The sequence below is a fragment of the Gallinula chloropus genome (assembly GCF_964237585.1).
Source record: "Gallinula chloropus genome assembly, chromosome: 36".
NCBI lineage: Eukaryota > Metazoa > Chordata > Aves > Gruiformes > Rallidae > Gallinula > Gallinula chloropus.
In genome coordinates this window covers 34,123-49,365 of record NC_140121.1, presented here as the reverse complement: position 1 = coordinate 49,365, position 15,243 = coordinate 34,123, and the positions used below count along the sequence as shown (strand labels likewise).

At 56.4% G+C, this 15,243-nt stretch overlaps 1 protein-coding gene across 1 annotated transcript in view; it reads right to left on the bottom strand.

Moving 5' to 3' along the window:
* WIZ (WIZ zinc finger) overlaps positions 1-15,243 on the bottom strand; it is a gene marked incomplete at its 5' end in the record, with an annotated part of 57,440 nt that overhangs the window by 8,164 nt on the left and 34,033 nt on the right. Inside the window, 4 exons of the mRNA XM_084277776.1 lie at positions 2,882-3,400; positions 6,334-6,867; positions 10,690-11,232; positions 14,720-14,884. Coding sequence (XP_084133902.1) covers positions 2,882-3,400; positions 6,334-6,867; positions 10,690-11,232; positions 14,720-14,884 — 1,761 coding nt within the window. The remainder of the gene's footprint in view (positions 1-2,881; positions 3,401-6,333; positions 6,868-10,689; positions 11,233-14,719; positions 14,885-15,243) is intronic.

The following is a 15,243-nucleotide window of genomic DNA, read 5'->3' as shown; positions in this document are numbered from 1 at the left end:
AGAGGGGGATTTGGGGACATGGGGAGGGGGTTTGGGGACGTGGGGAGGGGGTTGGGGTGGGGTGGAGGGGGGTAGAGGGGATTTGGGGATGTGGGGAGGGGTTTGGGGTGGGGGAGAGGGGATTTGGGGACGTGGGGAGGGGGTTGGGGTGGGTAAGGGGGATTTGGGGTGGAGTAAGGGGGATTTCGGGAGGGGGTTGGGGTGGGGTAGAGGGGATTTGGGGCCATGGGGAGGGGTTTGGGGTGGGGTAGAGGGGGATTTGGGGACGTGGGGAGGGGTTTGGGGTGGGGTAAAGGGGATTTGGGGACGTTGGGGGGAGTTTGGGGTGGGGTAGAAGGGATTTGGGGACATGGGGAGGGGGTTGGGGTGGGGTAGAGGGGGATTTGGGGACGAGGGGGGGAGTTTGGGGCAGGATAGAGGGGATTTGGGGACGTGGGGAGGGGGTTGGGGACAATGGGAGGGGATTTGGGGACATGGGGAGGGGATTTGGGGGCATTTTGGGGTGGTGTAGGAGGTGTTTGGGGGCATGGGGGGGTTGGGGACATGGGGGGGTGGGTAGAGGGGATTTGGGGACGTGGGGAGGGGTTTGGGGTGGGGTAGAGGGGGATTTGGGGACATGGGGAAGGTTTTGGGGTGGGGTAGAGGGGATTTGGGGACGTGGGGAGGGGGTTGGGGTGGGGTAAGGGGAATTTGGGGATGTAGGGAGGGATTTGGGGAGGGGTAGAGGGGATTTGGGGACATGGGGAGAGGGTTGGGGTGGGGTAAGGGGGATTTGGGGACGTGGGGAGGGGGTTGGGGTGGGGTAAGGGGGATTTGGGGACGTGGGGAGGGGGTTGGGGTGGGGTAAGGGGGATTTGGGATGGGGTAAGGGGGATTTGGGGACATGGGGAGGGGGGTTGGGGTGGGGTAGAGGGGGTTTGGGGACGTGGGAACGGGGTTGGGGTGGGGGAGAGGGGATTTGGGGACATGGGGAGGGGGTTGGGGTGGGGTAAGGGGGATTTGGGATGGGGTAAGGGGGATTTGGGGACATGGGGAGGGGGTTGGGGTGGGGTAAGGGGGATTTGGGATGGGGTAAGGGGGATTTGGGATGGGGTAAGGGGGATTTGGGGACATGGGGAGGGGATTTGGGGACATGGCGGGGGAGTTTGGGGGGTGGGGTAGAGGGGATTTGGGGGCATTTTGGGGTGGGGGGGTTTGGGGACATGGGGGGTTTGGGTGTGGTAGGGGGGGTTTGGGGACATGGCGGGGGAGTTGGGGTGGGGTAGGGGGTGTTTGGGGACATGGGGGGGGAGTTGGGGTGGGGTAGGGGGGATTTGGGGGGAGGTAGAGTGGATTTGTTGGGGGATTTGGGGAGGGGGGATTTGGGAAGGGGGGAGCAGATTTGTGAGGGGACAGAGGGAGAGGATTTGGGATGGGGGTTTATTTGGGATGGGGGGTGGGAGGATTTGGGATGGGGGGGGGGGGAGAACAGAACACACCAGGATCGACATCTGCACCAGGATTAACCCCCCCCCCAGAGTGAAACCCACCCCCCCTTTGAGCTAAATCCACACCCCTGGGGTGAATCCAACCCCCCAGGAGTGAATTTACCCCCCCAGAGTGAATCCCACCCCCCTAGAGCGAATCCAACCCCCCTGGGGCGAATTTAAACCCCCCCAGAGTGAAACCCACCCCCCCAGAGTGAATCCAACCCCCCCCCAAGAGTGAAACCCACCCCCCTGGAGTGAAATCCACCCCCCCAAGAGTGAATCCAACCCCTCCAGAGTGAATCCCACCCCCCAAGACTGAAGCCAACCCCCCCCAGAGTGAAACCCACCCCCAAGAGTGAAACCCACCCCCCCAGAGCGAAACCCACCCCCCCAGAGTGAATCCAACCCCCCCAAGAGTGAAACCCACCCCCCTAGAGTGAAACCCACCCCCCCAGAGTGAAACCCACCCCCCTGGAGCGAATCCAAACCACCCCTAGAGTGAAACCCACCCCCCAAGAGTGAAACCCACCCCCAAGAGTGAATCCCACCCCCCCAGAGTGAATCCAACCCTCCCATAGTGAAACCCACCCCCAAAACTGAATCCAACCCTCCCTAGAGTGAATCCAACCCCCAAGAGTGAAACCCAACCCCCAAGAGTGAAACCCAACCCCCAAGAGTGAATCCCACCCCCCTAGAGCGAAACCCACCCCCCCAGAGCGAAACCCACCCCCCCAGAGCGAAACCCACCCCCCCAGAGCGAAACCCACCCCCCCAGAGCGAAACCCAACCCCCCAGAGCGAAACCCAACCCCCCAGAGCGAAACCCAACCCCCCAGAGCGAAACCCAACCCCCCAGAGCGAAACCCAACCCCCCAGAGCGAAACCCAACCCCCCAGAGTGAATCCCACCCCCCCAGAGTGAATCCCACCCCCCCAGAGTGAATCCCACCCCCCCAAGAGTGAATCCCACCCCCCCAAGAGTGAAACCCACCCCCAAGAGTGAATCCCACCCCCCCAAGAGTGAAACCCACCCCCAAGAGTGAATCCCACCCCCCTAGAGTGAATCCAACCCCCCAAGAGTGAAACCCAACCCCCCAAGACTGAAACCCACCCCCCAAGAGTGAAACCCACCCCCCCAAGAGTGAAACCCACCCCCCCAAGAGTGAAACCCACCCCTTAGAGCGAATCCAACCCCCCCAAGAGTGAAACCCACCCCCCTGGTGTCTTCCCCTACTCCCCACCCCACCTCAGCGAGGTCACCTCCACAGAGAAAAACCAGCACCCCACACCCCCTCCCTCCCCAAGCCCCAACTCCTTCATCTGGGTGGGCTTTTAGAACCCCCTCCCCAGGATGAAACCCTCCCCCCAAACCCCCATCCCATCCCCAATGTCCATCTGTCCATCCCTGACTTACAGGTGTGGGTGGGTTTGACCTTGAAGGGCAGCTCAGTCTGGATGTAGGTCTTGTGCTTGACCTCAGCCTGGTGAGGACCCAACCGCTCGTCCTGCAAGGGCCGTTTGGCTGCCAAGGGGGTCAAGAAACCCCCCTGGGCTTTGCTGGTGAGAGGGGACAAGGAGATGTCCCTATTTAAGGTAGAACTTCCAGGGTTGGGCTTCCCAGTCCTCCCACTTAAAGATGGGAGGGTGATGCCCTGAAGGATTTTGCCAGGAGATTTGGGGTCCATCCCTTCTTCCCCAAGAGGTTTTGGGGGTTCAATGGTGGAAGGGTGAGGTTCTTTCTTGATGACACAGGGTTTGGATTTCTTCTTGAGGATCTCCCTTAGGGTGTCGATGGGGGAACCGTTGACCGACCACTCGGTCACCCCCATCTGCCTGAGGTGGGACCGAGCGTGGCTGGAGAGACCTTTCCTGTTCTCAAAGTACTCCCCACAGAACTCACAGCGGATGTCACGCACCGGATCGGCTCTGGAAGCTGGGGAGAGGACACATGGAAGGGGATCAGGGGGGAGGAGAAGGGTCCCCGGTCAAAAAGACCCAACTACTAAACTCACAGGACCCAGATCTCAACCCCAAACCCATCAGCAAGGAGGGTTCTCCCATCCCTCTTCTTGGGAAGGTTCCTCAAACGCCACCAACCATGGAAGATGGAGTGGGGAGAGGTCTTGGCTCCTCCCAAAATGAGAAGGACCCCTCCTCTGCACCCCCAGACCAAGGCAGGGAGGGGAACCCCCCACCACTAACCTCACAGGACCCAGATCTGAACCCCAAACCCATCAGCAAGGAGGGTTCTCCCATCCCTCCTCTTGGGAAGGTTCCTCCAACACCACCAACCATGGGAGGTGGAGCAGGGAAACGTCTTGGCTCCTCCCAAAAGGAGAAGGACCCCTCCTCTGCACCCCCAGAGCAAGGCAGGAGGGGAAGGAGACAACAACCCCCCACCACTAACCTCACAGGACCCAGATCTGAACCCCAAACCCATCAGCAAGGAGGGTTCTCCCATCCCTCTTCTTGGGAAGGTCCCTCCAACATCACCAACCATGGGAGATGGAGTGGGGACACGTCTTGGCTCCTCCCAAAAGGAGAAGGAACCCTCCTTTGCACCCCCAGACCAAGGCAGGAAGGGGAACCCCCCACCACTAACCTCACTGGACCCAGATCTCAACCCCAAACCCATCAGCAAGGAGGGTTCTCCCATCCCTCTTCTTGGGAAGGTTCCTCCAACACCACCAACCATGGGAGATGGAGCAGGGAGAGGTCTTGGCTCCTCCCAAAACAGGAGCCCAGTGTCCTTTTTGTCCCCAGAGGGAGGTAGGAAGGGGAAGGAGACAACAACCCCCCACCAGTAACCTCCAAGGACCCAGATCTGAACCCCAAACCCATCAGCAAGGAGGGTTCTCCCATCCCTCTTCTTGGGAAGGTCCCTCCAACATCATCAACCATGGGAGATGGAGCAGGGAAACGTCTCCTCTCCATTTGGGGCTCCTCCCAAAATGAGAGGGACCCCTCCTTTGTGTCCCCAGAAGGAGGTAGGAAGGGGAAGGAGACAACAACCCCCCACCAGAAACCTCCAAGGACCCAGATCTGAACCCCAATCCCATCAGCAAGGAGGGTTCTCCCATCCCTCTTCTTGGGAAGGTTCCTCCAACATCACCAACCATGGGAGATGGAGTGGGGAGAGGTCTTGGCTCCTCCCAAAAGGAGAAGGACCCCTCCTCTGCACCCCCAGAGCAAGGTAGGAGGGGAAGGAGACAACAACCCCCCACCACTAACCTCACAGAACCCAGATCTGAACCCCAAACCCATCAGCAAGGAGGGTTCTCCCATCCCTCTTCTTGGGAAGGTTCCTCCAACACCACCAACCATGGGAGATGGAGCAGGGAGAGGTCTTGGCTCCTCCCAAAACAGGAGCCCAGTGTCCTTTTTGTCCCCAGAGGGAGGTAGGAAGGGGAAGGAGACAACAACCCCCCACCACTAACCTCACAGGACCCAGATCTGAACCCCAAACCCATCAGCAAGGAGGGTTCTCCCATCCCTCTTCTTGGGAAGGTCCCTCCAACATCATCAACCACGGGAGATGGAGTGGGGAGAGGTCTTGGCTCCTCCCAGAAGGAGGGACCCCTCCTTTATGTCCCCAGAGGGGGGTAGGAAGGGGAAGGAGACAACAACCCCCCAACAGTAACCTCCAAGGACCCAGATCTGAACCCCAAACCCACCAGCAAGGAGGGTTCTCCCATCCCTCCTCTTGGGAAGGTTCCTCCAACACCACCAACCATGGGAGATGGAGCAGGGAGAGGTCTTGGCTCCTCCCAAAAGGAGAAGGACCCCTCCTCTGCACCCCCAGAGCAAGGTAGGAGGGGAAGGAGACAACAACCCCCCACCAGTAACCTCCAAGGACCCAGATCTGAACCCCAAACCCATCAGCAAGGAGGGTTCTCCCATCCCTCTTCTTGGGAAGGTTCCTCCAACATCATCAACCATGGGAGATGGAGCAGGGAGAGGTCTTGGCTCCTCCCAAAATGAGAGGGACCCCTCCTTTATGTCCCCAGAGGGCGGTAGGAGGGAAAGAAGACAACAACCCCCCACCACTAACCTCACAGGACCCAGATCTCAACCCCAATCCCACCATCAAGGAGGGTTCTCCCATCCCTCCTCTTGGGAAGGTTCCTCCAACACCACCAACCATGGGAGATGGAGCAGGGAGAGGTCTTGGCTCCTCCCAAAATGAGAAGGACCCCTCCTTTATGTCCCCAGAGGTGGGTAGGAAGGGGAAGGAGACAACAACCCCCCACCACTAACCTCACAGGACCCAGATCTGAACCCCAAACCCATCAGCAAGGAGGGTTCTCCCATCCCTCTTCTTGGGAAGGTTCCTTCAACACCACCAACCATGGGAGGTGGAGCAGGGAAAGGTCTTGGCTCCTCCCAAAATGAGAGGGACCCCTCCTTTGTGTCCCCAGAAGGAGGTAGGAAGGGGAAGGAGACAACAACCCCCCACCAGTAACCTCCAAGGACCCAGATCTGAACCCCAATCCCACCATCAAGGAGGGTTCTCCCATCCCTCTTCTTGGGAAGGTTCCCCCAACATCATCAACCATGGGAGATGGAGTGGGGAAACGTCTTGGCTCCTCCCAAAAGGAGAAGGACCCCTCCTCTGCACCCCCAGACCAAGGCAGGGAGGGGAAGGAGACAACAACCCCCCACCAGTAACCTCACAGGACCCAGATCTGAACCCCAATCCCACCAGCAAGGAGGGTTCTCCCATCCCTCTTCTTGGGAAGGTTCCTCCAACACCAACGATGGGAGATGGAGCAGGGAGAGGTCTTGGCTCCTCCCAAAATGAGAGGGACCCCTCCTTTGCACCCCAAGAGCAAGATAGGAAGATGATGATGATGGTCACTGACTTACAGAGGTTGAGCGGCGACATCTCCTCCCGCGGGGACCAAGCTCTGTCGGAGGGGTGAGGTTCTCCATGGAGTCCTCCAGACATCATCTCCCGTTTGATTTCCACCCTCAGCTGATCTTGTTTGAGTTTCTTCTGCAAGGAGGGAGGAGAAAGGCCTGGAAACATCTTCCTGGCTGTAGGAGGTGGGGATGAGGTAGGAGATTGCCCCAGAGGGCTGCCAGGTTGTTGGACCTTCTTGGTGAGGCTGGGGATGTGAATCTCTCCAGGTCCACGCGGTTCCAGAGCTCCAAGACTCCCCAGGAGAGTCTTAGCCATGGTTTTTTGGCCAGGACCAGTAGATGTTCCACTCCTTGGTTGGGTTCTTCTTTTGAGGATCTCCCTTAGGGTGTCGATGGGGGAACCGTTGACGTACCACTCGGTCACCCCCATCTGCCTGAGGTGGGACCGAGCGTGGCTGGAGAGACCTTTCCTGTTCTCAAAGTACTCCCCACAGAACTCACAGCGGATGTCACGCACCGGCTCCGCTCCGGAGGCTGCTGGAAGGAGATGGAGAAAGAAGAGGAGGAGAAGGGGAACCAACGGCGCTCAATTTGGGGAGGGGGACACACATACGCAACCCCGATGTCCCACCAGGGAAGGGGAAGGGGTGGAAGGGAACTCAAGGGATTGTTGGGTTCAGTCACCACCCTCCCTGACAAAGATGGGTCATTAGGAGAGGACACACAGGGAGATGTTCAGATGGAGCTTGAGTAGCTCCAGGGCCTGGGTGCCTCCAGAGCTTGAGTAGCTCCAGAGCATGAGCACCTCCAGGGCTTGAGTAGCTCCAGAGCTTGAGTAGCTCCAGGGCCTGGGTGCCTCCAGAGCTTGAGTAGCTCCAGAGCCCGGGCACCTCCAGAGCTTGAGTAGCTCCAGAGCCCGGGCACCTCCAGGGCTTGAGTAGCTCCAGAGCCTGGGCACCTCCAGAGCTTGAGTAGCTCCAGAGCCTGGGCACCTCCAGAGCTTGAGCACCTCCAGAGCTTGAGTAGCTCCAGAGCCTGGGCACCTCCAGAGCTTGAGCACCTCCAGAGCTTGAGTAGCTCCAGAGCCCGGGCACCTCCAGAGCTTGAGCACCTCCAGAGCTTGAGTAGCTCCAGAGCCTGGGCACCTCCAGAGCTTGAGTAGCTCCAGAGCCTGAGCACCTCCAGAGCCCGGGCACCTCCAGAGCTTGAGTAGCTCCAGAGCCTGAGCACCTCCACAGCCTGAGCACCTCCAGAGCCTGAGCACCTCCAGAGCCTGGGCACCTCCAGAGCCTGGGCACCTCCAGAGCCTGGGCACCTCCAGAGTCCGGGCACATACAGAGCCTGAGACTCCACAACCTCCCTAAGCAGCCTGTCCCAGGGCTCCATCACTCTCACTGGGGTTGGGAGGGATTTCCAGAGATCAAGTCCAACCCCCCTCCCAAATCAGGGTCCCCAGGACAAGTCACCCAGGGAGACATCTAGATGGAGCTTGAGCATCTCCAGAGCCTGAGCACCTCCAGAGCCTGGGCACCTCCAGAGCCCGAGACTCTACAACCTCCCTAAGCAGCCTGTCCCAGGGCTCCATCACCCTCACTGGGATTGGAAGGGTTTTCCAGAGATCAAGTCCAATCCCCCTCCCAAAACAGGGTCCCCAGGACAAGTCACCCAGGGAGACATCTAGATGGAGCTTGAGCATCTCCAGAGATGGAGTCTCCACAGGAGTCTCCCTGGCCCAGGGCTCCATCACCCTCACTGGGAAGAAGTTCCTCCACATATCAGTGTGGAACCCCAATTTGAGCCCATCACCCCTTGTCCTGGACCCAACTTGAGCCCATCACCCCTTGTCCTGTCCCCACAGACACTGAGAAGAAGCTGCCCATGTCCCCCTGGGTCCCACCCTTCAGCTTCTCCAGCCCCAGCTCACTCAGCCTCTTCCTCAGAGGGGGAGATGCTCCAGGTCCTTCATCATCTCCACACCCTCCTCCAGACCCTTCATCACCTTCATACTCCTCCCCTGGACCCTCTCCAGGAGATCCCTGTCCCTGATGTCCCAGAGATGGACACAACCATCCAGGTGGGGCCTGACCAGGGCAGAGCAGAGGGTGAGGATCACCTCACTGACCTGCTGCCCACGCTCCTCTTGATGCCCCCCAAGATCCCACCAGCCTCCTTGGGCATACTGGTGGTTCATGGCCACCCTGTCACCCACCAGGACCCCCCAAGTCCTTCTCCTGTGTGTCACCCACGGTTTCCCCCCCCAAAAAAGGTGGTTATCTGGAGAAGATGTGGTGGTCCTGAGGAGCTGGAGGGTTGTTGGATGGGTGGAACCATCGGTGGCGGGTTGGGATGGGGAGATTGAGGTGGATCCATGCTTGGAACTGGCGGAAATCCAGAGTTCAGCATGGGAAGAGTGGGGTAAACTGGGGTGGTGGGAGGGTGTGGAGCTGCTTCCCAGCACCATGGAAGTGGGAATGATGGGGGAAGAGCTTCATGGGAGGGGATTTCTAACTGGTGGGGAGATTTGGGGGAAGGGAGAGGGAGTGGAAGCCCCATGGAGGCTGAAATCCCAGTATATCCCAGTGCCAGGAACCAAACCCAGAGCCCTCAAGAAGCTGGGATGCTGTTGGGAGAACCATTTGGGTTCCAAGAGCCTTTCCCAGTATATCCCAGTGCCAGGAGCCAAACACGGAGCACTCAAGGAGCTGGGATGCTGCTGGGAGAACCATTTGGGTTCCAAGAGCCTTTCCCAGTATATCCCAGTGCCAGGAGCCAAACCCAGAGCACTCAAGGAGCTGGGATGCTGCTGGGAGGATCATTTGGGTTCCAAGAGCCTTTCCCAGTGTATCCCAGTGCCAGGAACCAAACCCACAGCACTCAAGGAGCTGGGATGCTGCTGGGAGAACCATTTGGGTTCCAAGAGCCTTTCCCAGTATTTCCCAGTGTTTCCCAGTGCCAGGAACCAAACCCACAGCTCTCAAGGAGCTGGGTTCCTACTCAGAGAACCATTTGGGTTCCAAAAGCCTTTCCCAGTATATCCCAGTGCCAGGAGCCAAACCCACAGCACTCAAGGAGCTGGGATACTACTGGGAGAACCATTTGGGTTCCAAGAGCCTTTCCCAGTATATCCCAGTGCCAGGAATCAAACCCACAGTGCTCAAGAAGCTGGAATGCTGCTGGGAGGATCATCTGGATTCCAACAGCCTTTCCCAGTATATCCCAGTGCCAGGAACCAAACCCACAGCTCTCAAGGTGCTGGGATGCTGTTGGGAGGACCATTTGGGTTCCAAGAGCCTTTCCCAGTATACCCCAGTGCCAGGAACCAAACCCAGAGCCCTAAAGGAGCTAGGTTGCTCCTTGGGGAACCAGTTTGGTTCCAAGAGCCTTTCCTAGTATATCCCAGTGCCAGGAACCAAATCCACAGCACTCAAGGAGCTGGGATGCTGCTGGGAGAACCATTTGGGTTCCAAGAGCCTTTCCCAGTATATCCCAGTGCCAGGAACCAAACCCACAGCACTCAACGAGCTGGGATGCTGCTGGGAGAACCATTTGGGTTCCAAGAGCCTTTCCCAGTATATCCCAGTGCCAGGAACCAAACCCACAGCACTCAACGAGCTGGGATGCTGCTGGGAGAACCATTTGGGTTCCAAGAGCCTATCCCAGTGTTCCCCAGTGCCAGGAACCAAACCCACAGCGCTCAAGAAGCTGGGATGCTGCTGGGAGGATCATTTGGGTTCCAAGAACCTTTCCCAGTATATCCCAGTGCCAGGAACCAAACCCAGAGCCCTAAAGGAGCTGGGATGCTGCTGGGAGAACCATTTGGGTTCCAAGAGCCTTTCCCAGTATTTCCCAGTGTTTCCCAGTGCCAGGAACCAAACCCACAGCTCTCAAGGAGCTGGGTTCCTACTCAGAGAACCATTTGGGTTTCAAGAGCCTTTTCCAGTACATCCCAGTGCCAGGAGCCAAACCCACAGCACTCAAGGAGCTGGGATGCTGCTGGGAGAACCATTTGGGTTCCAAGAGCCCTTCCCAGTATATCCCAGTGCCAGGAACCAAACCCACAGCCCTCAAGGAGCTGGGATGCTGTTGGGAGAACCATTTGGGTTCCAAGAGCCTTTCCCAGTATATCCCAGTGCCAGGAACCAAACCCACAGCTCTCAAGGAGCTGGGATGCTGTTGGGAGGACCATTTGGGTTCCAAGAGCCTTTCCCAGTATATCCCAGTGCCAGGACCCAAACCCACAGCGCTCCACTGGGACAAGTGGCTTGTCAGGGGTGGGATACTGGGAGATACTGGGAGGCTTTTCCCTCCCCTCAGCTGAAAGGGCAACAAGAGGGAGGGTGTGGGGGGCAATAAACTCACTCAAATTGAGGGGTCCTTCCTCATCCGCCTGCGGCCACTGCGCTTTCGGGGAGCTCTGCAGAGGGCTCAGGGAGAGCTTGGCGCTCTTCTCCTCGGGGTTTTTGGGTGATGGGGATCCAGCCAGAGCTGCTGGAACCTTCTTAAGGCCAGGAGATCCTGGTTGGGAGAGGTTTTTGGAGAAACCAGGTGGAGATTTGATGGCTTTATTAACGGGCCCATCGGGAAGGCGGTCGGCGCCTTTGCCCAGCGCCAGGAGAGAAGGTCGAGGCGAAGCCGAAGAGGAGGAGGAGGAGGTGGTGGTGGTGGAGGTGGTGGTGGTGGCATCTTTAGGTGAGCCAGCTTTCTTGGCAAGGTTTGGAGAGATGGGGCTTCCATCTGGTTTGGTTTTCTGTTTCATGAGTTCATAGAGGAGGTCGATGGGGGCCCCGCTGCTCTCCGACTCGGCCACCCCCAGCTGGCGGAGGTGGGAGCGCGCGTGGCTGGAGAGACCTTTGCGGGTCTCGAAACAGGCGCCGCAGACTTCACAGGTGGTGAGGTTCTGGGCTGGAAGAAAATATGAGAGGGGGGAGGGGAAAAGAAGGGGGGAAATGGGTATAAAAGGTGAGGAAAGAACTAAAATCGGGATATGGGAGGGGAAGGGAACGTGAGGAGCAAGGTGGAGGCTTCATCCTGAAGGGTTCTGACCACCACTGGGGGTTGTATTAGACATTAGAAGGTCCAAATCTCTGCTCACAGAGAGGAATAAAGCAGGGAAGAGCTGAGGAAGGACATGGATTGCTGCTCCAGGGTGGAAGGAACCTGGTCCAGCTACATCTATTCTCCATCCCAAAGGGTTCTGACCACCCTTGGGGGTTGGTTTAGACATTAGAAGGTCCAAATCCCTGCTGACAGGGAGGAATAAAGCAGGGAAGAGTGAAGAGAGCTGAGGAAGGACATGGATTGCTGCTCCAGGGTGGAAGGAACCTGGTCTAGATACATCTATTCTCCATCCTGAAGGGTTCTGACCACCCTTGGGGGTTGGTTTAGACATTAAATGATCTAAATCCCTGGTAGAATTAGATCACAGGAAGAAATAAAGCAAGGAAGAGTGAGGAAGGACATGGATTGCTGCTCCAGGGTGGAAGGAGCCTGGTCCAGATACATCTATTCTCCATCCTGAAGGGTTCTGACCACCCTTGGGGGTTGGTTTAGACATTAAGAGCTCCAAATCTCTGCTCACAGGGAGGAATAAAGCAGGGAAGATGAGGAAAGAACTAAAATCAGGACATGGGAGGGGAAGGGAACATGAGGAGCAAGGTGGAGTCTCCATCCTGAAGGGTTTTGATCACCCTTGGGGGTTGGTTTAGATATTAGAAGGTCCAAATCTCTGCTCACAGAGAGGAATAAAACAGGGAAGAGCTGAGGAAGGACATGGATTGCTGCTCCAGGGTGGAAGGAACCTGGTCCAGATACATCCATTCTCCATCCTGAAGGGTTCTGACCACCCTTAGGGGTTGATTTAGACATTAAGAGCTCCAAATCTCTGTTCACAGGGAGGAATAAAGCAGGGAAGATGAGGAAAGAACCAAAATCAGGACATGGGAGGGGAAGGGAACATGAGGAGCAAGGTGGAGTCTCCATCCTGAAGGGGTCTGATCACCCTTGGAGGTTGGTTTAGACATTAAAAGATCTAAATCCCTGGTAGGATTAGCTCACAGGGAGGAATAAAACAGGGAAGAGCTGAGGAAGGACATGGATTGCTGCTCCAGGGTGGAAGGAACCTGGTCCAGATACATCCATTCTCCATCCTGAAGGGTTTTGACCACCCTTGGGGGTTGTTTTAGACATCAAGAGCTCCAAATCCCTGCTCACAGGGAGGAAGAGCTGAGGAAGGACATGGATTGCTGCTCCAGGGTGGAAGGAACCTGGTCCAGATACATCCATTCTCCATCCTGAAGGGTTTTGACCACCCTTGGGGGTTGTTTTAGACATTAGAAGGTCCAAATATCTGCTCACAGGGAGGAATAAAGCAGGGAAGATGAGGAAAGAACCAAAATCAGGACATGGGAGGGGAAGGGAACATGAGGAGCAAGGTGGAGTCTCCATCCTGAAGGGTTCTGACCACCACTGGGGGTTGTTTTAGACATTAGAAGGTCCAAATCTCTGCTCACAGAGAGGAATAAAACAGGGAAGAGCTGAGGAAGGACATGGATTGCTGCTCCAGGGTGGAAGGAACCTGGTCCAGATACATCCATTCTCCATCCTGAAGGGTTCTGACCACCCTTAGGGGTTGATTTAGACATTAAGAGCTCCAAATCTCTGTTCACAGGGAGGAATAAAGCAGGGAAGATGAGGAAAGAACCAAAATCAGGATATGGGAGGGGAAGGGAACATGAGGAGCAAGGTGGAGGCTTCATCCTGAAGGGTTCTGACCACCCCTGGGGGTTGGTTTAGACATTAGAAGGTCCAAATCTCTGCTCACAGAGAGGAATAAAACAGGGAAGAGCTGAGGAAGGACATGGATTGCTGCTCCAGGGTGGAAGGAACCTGGTCCAGATACATCCATTCTCCATCCTGAAGGGTTCTGACCACCCTTAGGGGTTGATTTAGACATTAAGAGCTCCAAATCTCTGTTCACAGGGAGGAATAAAGCAGGGAAGATGAGGAAAGAACCAAAATCAGGACATGGGAGGGGAAGGGAACATGAGGAGCAAGGTGGAGTCTCCATCCTGAAGGGGTCTGATCACCCTTGGAGGTTGGTTTAGACATTAAAAGATCTAAATCCCTGGTAGGATTAGCTCACAGGGAGGAATAAAACAGGGAAAAGCTGAGGAAGGACATGGATTGCTGCTCCAGGGTGGAAGGAACCTGGTCCAGATACATCCATTCTCCATCCTGAAGGGTTTTGACCACCCTTGGGGGTTGTTTTAGACATCAAGAGCTCCAAATCCCTGCTCACAGGGAGGAAGAGCTGAGGAAGGACATGGATTGCTGCTCCAGGGTGGAAGGAACCTGGTCCAGATACATCCATTCTCCATCCTGAAGGGTTTTGACCACCCTTGGGGGTTGTTTTAGACATTAGAAGGTCCAAATATCTGCTCACAGGGAGGAATAAAGCAGGGAAGATGAGGAAAGAACCAAAATCAGGACATGGGAGGGGAAGGGAACATGAGGAGCAAGGTGGAGGCTTCATCTGGAAGGGGTTTGATCACCCTTGGGGGTCGATTTAGACATTAAAAGATCTAAATCCCTGGTAGGATTAGCTCACAGGGAAGAATAAAGCAGGGAAGAGCTGAGGAAGGACATGGATTGCTGCTCCAGGGTGGAAGGAACCTGGTCTAGATACATCTATTCTCCATCCCCAAGGGCTTTGACCACCCTTGGGGGTTGGTTTAGACATTAAAAGCTCCAAATCCCTGCTGAAAGGGCGGAATGAAGCAGGGAAGATGAGGAAAGAACCAAAATCAAGACATGGGAGGGGAAGGAAACACGAGGAGCAAGGTGGAGTCTCCATCCTGAAGGGTTCTGACCACCCTTGGGGGTAGATTTAGACATTAAGAGCTCCAAATCTCTGCTCACAGGGAGGAATAAAGCAGGGAAGAGTGAAGAGAGCTGAGGAAGGACATGGATTGCTGCTCCAGGGTGGAAGGAACCTGGTCTAGATACATCCATTCTCCATCCTGAAGGGTTCTGACCACCCTTGGGGGTTGGTTTAGACATTAGAAGGTCCAAATCCCTGCTTACAAAGAGGAATAAAACAGGGAAGAGCTGAGGAAGGACATGGATTGCTGCTCCAGGGTGGAAGGAGCCTGGTCCAACTACATCTATTCTCCATCCCAAAGGGTTCTGACCACCCTTGGGGGTTGATTTAGACATTAAGAGCTCCAAATCCCTGCTGACAGGGAGGAATAAATCAAATTAAACTCAAAGGAGCTACAAATCTTCCTGGATGGGGTTAAATAAACACCTGCCAGGCTCCCTGCTCTCTCCTCACAGTAAAACCACCCCCTGGCTCAGCTGTTTGGGGCTGATAAAGAGGTAAAATACTCACATTTTGTGTCCTGAGGCTCTGGTTTGCTCCCAGGTGGTTCAGGAGACAGTTTGGTCCCTATCCTGGTAGGGGGTTGATCCAGCTGCCCAGAGGGAAGGGGTTTTTTCAGGAGAGGGGGTGAACCCACCTCCATAGCCACCAGTTCTTCTTCTTCTGGAGCCAAAACTGCCAAGAGAAGGAGAGAGTTGGTATCTGAGGGGAGATAACGTGGCCCTGGGGGTGAGGGGGGGGTCAGTGTTGAGGGGGTGGCTTCGTTAAGTGATGGTTTAAGTGGGTCTGGGGGGGATCAAGGGGGAGAATCAGAGAGAATGAGGGGTTCTGAGGGGGGTTAGAGAGGGATAAAGGATGGGGGGTGTTTGGGGACAGCAGCAGTTCCATCCTGGGGGTGCTGTGGGAGCTGTCTGGGGGTTTGGGGGGGTGAGGATGTGCTGGGGCAGCTCCCCAGGGCTGGAAAAAGCAGCATCTCTCTGCTGTGGGATGGGTGGCAGCAGCTCCCCAGGGGAGGAGGAGGAGGAGGAGGAGAC